The sequence below is a fragment of the Myotis davidii genome, unplaced genomic scaffold (genome assembly GCF_000327345.1).
Source record: "Myotis davidii unplaced genomic scaffold, ASM32734v1 scaffold425, whole genome shotgun sequence".
Lineage (NCBI taxonomy): Eukaryota > Metazoa > Chordata > Mammalia > Chiroptera > Vespertilionidae > Myotis > Myotis davidii.
Genome location: NW_006296413.1, coordinates 4,615,325 through 4,624,800, shown reverse-complemented (window position 1 = coordinate 4,624,800; position 9,476 = coordinate 4,615,325). Strand labels below are relative to the sequence as shown.

General features: G+C 51.9%; 1 protein-coding gene across 2 annotated transcripts in view; it reads left to right on the top strand.

Annotated features, from left to right (window-relative positions):
- The first annotated feature begins 284 nt into the window (after positions 1–284).
- The window catches only part of STIP1 (stress induced phosphoprotein 1), a 23,254-nt gene continuing 14,062 nt past the window's right edge, over positions 285–9,476 (top strand). The window contains exon 1 of one of the 2 annotated variants that reach the window (XM_006771636.2): positions 285–378. In XM_006771636.2, coding sequence (XP_006771699.1) covers positions 370–378 — 9 coding nt within the window. In that variant the 5' untranslated portion in view covers positions 285–369. Of the gene's footprint in view, positions 379–9,304; positions 9,451–9,476 lie in introns of those variants that run through there. The other variant, XM_006771635.2, reaches the window with a different exon arrangement.

Below are 9,476 nucleotides of genomic sequence, written 5' to 3'. Positions count from 1 at the left end.
AGGATTGGCCTGAGGACTGAAGGGTCCCGGGTTCGATTCCAGTGAAGGGCACATACATCGGTTGCAGGCTCCTTCTTCGGCCCTGGTCCCAGAGCACGTGCAGAGGCAACCAATTAATACATATCTCTCGCACATCGATGTTTCTCTCTGTGTGTCTCTCCTCTCTCTTCCACTCTCTAAAAAATCAGTGAAAAAAATATCCTCGGGTGAAGATTAACAACAACAGCAAATTAAATGAAATTAAAAAGCAAGCCATGGATCAGGACTTGGTTTGTGATTTCAGTTGAGAGGCCTGGCCACACACCTGCGTTGATGTGGATGGAAGCATGATTCCCCCTGGACCTCGCCTCAGAGTTTCAGCTGGACCTTATGGAAAAGGTAAAATTTTGCCGGGTACCAAAGGTGTGTGTGGAGCAGCGGTTCTCAACCTGTGGGTCGTGACCCTTTGGGGGTCAAACGACCCTTTCACAGGGTCGCCTAAGACCATCAGAAAACACATATATAATTACATACTGTTTTTGTGATTAATCACTATGCTTTAATTATGTTCAATTTGTGTGTTTTTTTTGTTTTGTTTTTAAATATATTTTATTGATTTTTTTACAGAGAGGAAGGGAGAAGGAGAGGAATAGAGAGAAACATCGATTCAGCTGCTTCCTGCACACTCCCTACTGGGGATGTGCCCACAACCAAGGTACATGCCCTTGACCGGCATCGAACCTGGGACCCTTCAGTCCGCAGGCCGACACTCTATCCACTTAGCCAAACTGGTCAGGGCTAATTTGTAACAATGAAAAGACATCCTGCATATCAGATATTTACATGACGATTCATAACAGTAGCAAAATTGCAGTTATGAAGTAGCAACGAAAATAATTTTATGGTTGGGGGTCACCACAACATGAGGAACTGTATTAAAGGGTCAAGGCATTAGGAAGGTTGAGAACCACCTGTGTGGAAGGAAGGTTATTTCAGGCCAAGGGACCCACAGAAACACAGGCATGGAAGTGTGTGGAACGCCAAATTTTCCAGTGGGAATGTAGCACCAGGCATTGGCAGTTGAGGAATTTTAATATTGGAGAGGAGGGGCTTTTGTGCAGAGAAAAAGCTACTTACTGTTGCTCCTGTTAAAATTACTACTGTTTATTAAACTTATAAATTAAGAAAAGAACTAGTTTTTCTTACACATGCAAATACAACTTGCAAATCTAGTCTTCTATTTATAAATCTACTAATGTTTGTATAAAAATAAGAACAACTACTTCCATTTATTCTTTGATAAATATTTAATTAACTCACAGGTTCAATAGATTAAATTCTAAAAATGAATGCCAATTATAAACTTAGGTAATTAAATTCCCTAATAGATTTAAACTACATTGTACAGAGTTGAAATAGCTATTCCTCTCAAGCACCTCAAAATCTTAACAGAAAAGCCCTAGCCGGTTTGGCTCAGTGGATAGAGCATCATCGCCCTGCGGACTGAAGGGTCTCGGGTTCGATTCTGGCCAAGGGCACATGCCTAGGTTGTGGGCTTGATCCCCAGTAGGGAGCGTGCAGGAGGCAGCCACTCAGTGATTCTCTCTTATCATTGATGTTTGTATCTCTCTCTTCCTCTCCCTTCCTCTCTGAAATCAATAAAAAATATATATTTTTAAATCTTAACAGAAGAGACACATCTAACAAACATTTTTTTCTTTTTTGTTCTTTTTTTCCTTTACAAATAGAGAATGGGTGGAGGACTGAGGGTGCCCTCCCAAGCTAAGCCTGAATTTTTCTAACCAGTTAAACAATTCTTATCCCCTAATAGATTAAACTTATAAATACGGTAAATCAGTTCTCTTAATGCTGTTTATGAACTTGGGTCCTTTTATTATTTTTTTTATTTTTGTTAATCCTCATCCAAGAATATTTTTCCCATTGATTTTTAGAGAGAGTGGGAGGGGGCTGGGCGGGGAGAGAGAAACATCATGTGAGAGAGACACATTGATTGGTTGCCTCCTACAGGTGCCTGACCAGAGCCCCTGGCTGAACGTGCAACCCAGGTACATGCCTTTGACTGGGAATCGAACCCGAGACCCTTCCAGTGCACGGATCGACACTCTAACCACTGAGACACTGGCCAGGGCTGAACGTGGGTCCTTCTATATTGTTTAAGTTATCTATTGCTATGTATTAAACTGAAAAGTTACTGGTTTAAGTACCAACCAGGATGCTGGGTCAGCAGCTGGGCTGGGATAAGCCGGAAGGTTCATCTGCTGGTCTTGCCTGCATCACTCCCAGGATTGCCGTCATCTGACCACCCAGCTGGGCCTGGGGGCCCAGGATGGCCTCTCTCACTGACTGGCAGCTGATGCTGGTTGTCAGCAAGGCCCCCCAGGCCCGCGCTGTGTGGTCTCTTACCCTCCAGTGGGCTAGACTGGGCTCTCCATGGCGTCATGGTCTCCATGGCCCTGCTCCAAGAGGGTGACACCAGGGGCTGCAGTGCCCCTGAGGCCTAACTCTCAGGCAGTGGTTCTCAACCTTCTGGCCCTTTAAATACAGTTCCTCATGCTGTGACCCAACCATAAAATTATTTTCGTGGCTACTTCATCACTGTCATGTTGCTACTGTTATGAACCGTCATGTAAATATCTGATATGCAGGATGGTCTTAGGCGACCCCTGTGAAAGGGTCGTTCGACCGCCAAAGGGGTCACGACCCACAGGTTGAGAACCGCTGCTCTAAGGTCACACTATGTTACCGCCATCACATCCTGTTGGTCAATGCAGGTTGCAAGGCCAGCCTATATTTGAGGGACTGGAGAGAGATATAGACTCCACCTCTTAATGGGAGGTGCAGCCAGTCCCCTTGCAAAGGGTGGGCATCGAGGGGCAGGAGGAGTTACTACAGCCATCACTGCAGGCAGCCTACTACTCACACCCTCTAATTAAAGTCACAGACCACACAGGGCAGAGGGACTGCACATGGCGGTGAACAAATCGTAGGCCCTGCCCAGAGTCTAACCTGGGAGACAGCTGGTCAACAAGTGAACAAGTGCAAGTCAGTTCAGGCGGCGCTGAGAGCTGCCCAGAGAATGAGTCCAAAGAGCAGGAAAAGGCTCAGCTAAGAGCTGCTAGATTCTTCCGCTCCATACGGCCTCAGCTCCGGTGGCTCAGTGGTGACTGGGTGGGGCTGGAGGGTCCAAGACAGCTTCCCTCACACACCTGGGCTGGGATGGTGAACAGCTGGGCTGTCCACGTGGCAGCTTGGGCTTCCTTGAACCATGGCTACCTCGGGACAGTCAGACTTCTTACATGGCAACACAGGGCTCCAAGAGTGAGTGTCTCAAAAGATGGGAAGTGTACGCTGCCAGTGTAATAAGGCTTGGAAACGGGCACAGTAACACTATCCCTGTGTTCTATTGGTCAGCATAGTCCCAGGGCCCACCAAGTTCAAGGGGAGGGGACAAACTCCCCCACCACACACACCTTTCAGTGGGTGGGGTGTCACTGAGTTTGCACCATCTTTCATCTTCTGCAGTGCCCCTGACCAGCCTTCTCCTGGTACTGGGTGTCATCTTATGCACTGTAGATAGATAGATAGATAGATAGATAGATAGATATGTAATTTCAGAGAGGGAGAGAGAGAAACATCCATGATGAGAGAGAATCATTGACTGGCTGCCTCCTGCACCACCCACACTGAGGTTGGAGCCCACAACCTGGTATGTGTCCTGACTGAGAATCGAACCATGACCTTCTGGTTCATAGGTCAATGCTCAACCACTGAACCGGGCTGCACTGCGGTCAATTTAAACCTGCTTGTCATGTAGCAGGTTTCAGTCTCAAGCCTCAAGCAAGCTCAGGTGTGCAAGAAATACATTTAACATTTCCCAACCTCAGTTCTGTTTATAGTTGGAGCCAAATAATTTGGGGAGCCATCTGGCACATTCCAAGCTGTTCAGCAGCATCCCTGGCCTCGGTAGCCCACCCACCCTCCAAGTTATGACAAAAAAAAAGTCTCTCTGCCGAAACCGGTTTGGCTCAGTGGATAGAGCGTTGGCCTGCGGACTGAAAGGTCCCAGGTTCGATTCCGGTCAAGGGCATGTACCTGGGTTGCGGGCACATCCCCAGTGGGAGATGTGCAGGAGGCAGCTGATCGATGTTTCTCTCTCATCGATGTTTCTAACTATCTCTCTCCCTTCCTCTCTGTAAAAAATCAATAAAATATATAAAAAAGAAAAAATTTTTTAAAAAAAGTCTCTGGACATTGCAAAGTGTCCCCTGTGGGCAAAGTCACCCCTGGTTGAGAACCACTGCCTTGGGACCCACTCATTCTGACCCCAAGCCCCCATCCTACCCAGCAGTCAGGATATTTTATCTCAGTTATGACTGGGGCCCCTTCTCTGTCCAGGGGGGCAAGAGTGTGTGATGCCGTTAACCTTGGCAGGAGCACTGGTCCACTGTCTATCATGGCTGTCGTCAGTGTCCTCACTGGGCTCAACTTGGCTGTCACCTGTGTACAGCAGCTCTCCTCTCATCCTCCATCCCAACTCGCATCTCTCAGGATCGGCCTGAGAGCCAGGCTGGGGATTCCCTCAGACTCTGACCCCCCCGCCCCAACTCAGGGAGCCAACACTCCTCTCCCTCCTGTTCCCAGTCACAGCTAGGAGATGGCTGGGGAGCTGCGAAGGGGTCTGTGTCCAGCTGGCAGTGTTTGCTGATGAACTGAACGTGGCTGTGACAGACAGGAGTCAAGGACGCCTCCAAAGTTTCCAGCCTGAACGCGTCCAAGAATGGTGAGGCCACTGATGAGAGGGGCGTCAAGGGAAGAGCAGCTTGGGGGAGAACGTCAGGAGCTCCGACTTGGACCCATTGGGAAGTCCATTGGCCTACCCGGTGAGACAGCGAGGAGGCATCTGGGGGGACAGCCTGGAACTTGGGTGCAAGATCTGAGCGGAAGATGGAAGTGTGGGAGTCATCGAGACGGTATTTATAGCCACGAGGCTGCCTGAGGTCACTCCGGGAGGCAGGGTGGATGGCGAGGTCCCAGGCTGGGCTCTGGGGCTCTCTGAATAATTTATTGGATAATAATTACCGCCGTTTTATTCCTTGAAGCATCTGGCATGTTGCCTGGCTCTCCATAGAAGTTCGCCGAATTGAGCAGAACTCTATGGCACTTCATTTCCCACACGTTTTCCCTGCTAGTCAGGGCTCCCATGCTATCTTAGCGGGAGAGCTGGAAGTTAGAATCATTCAGTTAAATGGGAAATGAGATATTCTTTAGGAATTTCTCAGAATCGGAAGGGAACTTTGCCCTCAAATTCCCACTCCAATAGTGAAAGTTCTTGTAAAGACAAAAATTCCATGTGCTGCAGACCCCAGAAGTCAGAGCTGCAAGCCTCCCCTCACCTCCGCGCCTTAACCCCACGCTCAGCTCCCTGAGGTCCAGATGTTTTATTTTTCCTGATCTTGGGAGAACTTGGCCGCACGCATGGAGCCCTGCGGTCTGTCCTTCGCTCAGGACGCCCAGGATGCCCGCGTGGACAAACACTGCCCTCGCCACCTTGCTCCCCGCCGGGAGAGCGGCAGCACTGGAATAGCAGCATGAATCACTTGAACCGTGACGCCCAGGACGCCTTCTGTGGAGCTGCTGCTGGTGTCCGGGGAGCTGGGGAAGGGGACCCTGCCCCCTGCCCACCCAGGGGCTCCGAGTTCGCCAACTGGAGAAGCCGGGTCGGTGGGAATGATGAGAGCGAACATCTCTCACTGTTCAGACGTGGCTTTACCATGACACTGATTCAGCTTAAGCTTCAGGGTCTCCCGTCTGCATCCTCCTGCAACGCCATACCTCGTGTTTTAATTTGCATTTTTTTCTGGAAGAAGGCTCTCACATTTTTATAATTGTCAGGTCTGACAGGACTTGAGTTTGGGTTATTTTGTTTAATCCTCATAGCAACGTTGGGAAGTCACTGGCACCTCATCATCCCTTTACGGACAAGGTCACAGAGCATAGGAAAGCCATCTTTGGGTCCCTTGAAAATTCCACACTTGTTCAGCCCTGCACCCTCCGTTACCCTTCCTGGCACCCCGTCCCTGGCTGGCTTCTCCTCCCCGCAGGTCTCAGGGGCCTTCACTATGTACCCACCTTTAGGGGCCCCTTCCTTTCCTGCCTCCCTGGTTATTCTCTGTCCCTTACCATTTGCTTTCCTTATAAGTCTAGAGTTATCTTCATCTGTGCATTTATTTATAAATATATATATATATTTATTTTACTGATTTCAGAGAGGAAGGGGAAAGGGAGATAGAAACATCAATGGTGAGAATCATTGATTGGCTGCCTCCTACATGCCCCCTACTAGGATTGAGCCTGACACCAGGGCATGTGCCCCGACCATAAACCGAACCGTGACCTCCTGGTTCATATGTGGATGCTCAGCCACTGAGCCACACCGGCCGGGCTGTGCGTTTATTTTTCTGTAACAAGTGCAGATAGTGCTTACCCTGTCATCAGGCACTGTCCCACTTGCTTTACAAATATCAGATCGTTTCATCCTCACAACTAATCTGACATTGAAACTTTCTCATCCCCGTTTTTAAATGAAAGAAACTGAAACACAGAGAGGTCAAGTAGGTTGCTTAAAGTCACACAGCTGATGAGTTTATCATCTGACTCTCCCATTAGAAGACAAGAGCCATGTAAGCAGAAGTTGCGCCTGTGGGCTGCCTTTTCTCATGCTGAGCCCCTGCACGCAGAGCGCCACACGTAGTAGGACTGTATAAAAACACGTGTCCAGGTCACACAGAGAGGAACAGGAAAGACGCCTGGAGACAGGCTGTGGGGAGCTGATGGAGGGCTTGGAAAGGCCGCCAGACAGGAAGGGCTGGTCTAAGGAACAGCAGTGGGATTAGCAGGAGTGTGGTCTGAAGAAAGTGCCAAGAAGAAAGGAAAGGTCTTGTTGGCAAATTTAGCAGAAGAATGAGAGAGCAGGCCAAAAGCCTTAGACTCTAGCAGGCCAAAGGCTTAGAGCCATCCCTGTCTCCTCCTTCCTTCACGCTCTGCCTCCAATGCATCACTAGGTCCTGGTGGCTTGGCAAAGTGCATCTGAATACCATTCTCAGCCCTCCTTTGCTCCCACCCTGGCCCGGCCGCCACCACAGCTCTCCCAGCCTCCCCCTTGCCCTCTTCATCTGCACAGCAGCTACAGGGAGCTGATGAAATGAAATGGATTGTGTTCCTCCTCTGCTCAGAATCTGCCAGCATGTCCCACCATGAACACAAAGGCCTCCCACCTGCAGGATCTGGCTCCGCCTGCCTCTTCCCTGCTGCCTCCATTCTGGCCACCCCAGGACCTCTGCACGGCTGTTCCCTCTGACTGCGAAGTTCTTCCCCAGACTTCTAATCATCTCACTTCCCTGTGTCTTTTCTCAAACGTTAGCTTCTCACTGAGGTTTGCCCTGGCCCCTCATCCAGCGCTCCTGGCACCCTGTCCCCGACATGTTTCTCTATTGCGCCTGTGCAGGTACCCTACATAAACTTTTAGGTTTGTCTCCTTCACTAACAAACACCATGAAAATGGACTTCTGTCCGTTTTGTTCACTGCACTTCTGGCAACGCCCACAATTACACCTGACACATAACAGGGCATTCGATGTCTGATGGATTGATGAATGCCACTGTGCCAGACACTGCAATGCAGCTGGGACCCAGGATAAAGGAAAACAAACACAAAGCCCTTCTCCATCTCACGGACTGTGGTGCTACCTCCCAGGCACTGATCTGTGACGGGGACACGTCGGTGGCCCAGGGTGCTGAGAAAGCCGGGAACAGGTGAACAGAAATCAGTGTGTTTGTTTGGGGCCAGTTGCCATGGAACCTTGACGGCCCATCTCAACCAGAGAGACACGAGGTAAACCGGCAGAGCTGGTGGCCGAGGGAGCAGCTCGGAGGCGGGCCCAGCGCCCAGGAGCCCACCTAGTTCGGGGAAGGAGGGGTCGTGTGGCTGGAGGTCTCTGCTGAAGGTGGCGGACAGGAAAAGGTGGGAAACGCAGGCCTGCTAAGTTAGACGGCCCTGAGCCCGATCTGAAGCCGCCCAGAGTTCAGCGAGGGAGGGAGGTGGCTGCCACGTGAATCTGCGGTGACTTTGGCCGCAATGTCAAGCCAGCCGGGCGGTCAGGCTGTTGGCATAAAGGACACGTGCCACCCTGGGAATGGATGGCATTAGCCAAAAAGAACGGCGATCCAGCCGGACCCAGGTCCCCTCTCCAGGCCCCAGCGGCTCCTCTGTTCCATGGACTCCGCACAGGCCCAGGTGCAAAAGCAGCAGTGAGAGTCCGCAGGCCCATCCTTCCCGCTCCGAGCCCTTCCTGTCGCTCTCATGGTGCCCGCTCTGCCTCTGGCACGTGGGCTGCGGCTTAGGGCGCTCCCGGCCGCCCCCACTTGGAAGTGGTCAAGCTCCACGCCGCGGTCTGTTTCCTTCGCCCCTTTACGTACAAACCATGGACGTGGGGTGGCCCCTTCCAGTAAGTCTACACGCTGCACAGGAAGCCCTGGCCCTAGATGACCGACCCTTTACCCCCGAGGTTAGGAGGGTCTCCACGGAGGGGACTCGGCCGCCACCGGCCCCGCCGGCGTGAGAGCCCGGGTCTGTCCTCCCCCGGCCCAGCCTTTCCCGCCGCGCTGTCTTTTTGAACATTCAGACCCGAACAGCTGGGCTCCGGGTAGAGGCCGCCCCTGACGGTCACCCTCACCACTGGGACCCCCGAGAGCCCGAAACGGGCGAGAGACTGGGGCTCTCTGCGCTGGGGACGCGCGAGTCATCGGCCCGGCCGCAGCAGCCGGAGGCGGGAAGCGGCCCGGAAGCCCGGTGTCCCCCACGGCCCTCCGGCTGCCGAAGCCACCGCGGCAAAGGAGGGCTATCGCTACGGGGCTCCCTTAGAATGGCAGCGGTGAGGACCTATCAGCGCAAAGTGCTGGCAACTCTCCGCCCAATTGAATTTTTTTTTCCCTTCTGAAGGCGTTTCTGTCATGAAGTCTGTCAGCCCAATGGGAAATGTGGAAATTTCCAGAAAGAACAGGACCAATGGGCGCGGCCAGCGCGGCCACGATTAGCGGAGCAAGTAACCAATCGCTGTCACAGATTTCTGACTCGCCCTCCAATCGGGCAGTCTACGGTGGGCGGGGCCTGTTTGGGAGCGCCCAATCCCGAGGTACCTTGGAGGCAGGGCCAAGGGGATTACTCCCTGCTGTCCAATGAAAGAGAAGCGGAGGTGATGGGCTAGGCTTTAAGCCAATAGTAAAGAAGCATAGAAAGCCCTTAGAGGAGCGTGACCAGTGAGCAGACGAGGAAGGGGCGGGATCCGGGGGTCCCGGCAGCTTCTAGTAGGTTCCAGAAGGCGGCGCGTGCGGTTGGGAACGCGGAGCCGACGGAGTCGATTCTACCGGGTTCCGGACTGGGCTATGGAGCAGGTGAAGAAGGAGGGGCAGGCTGAGGC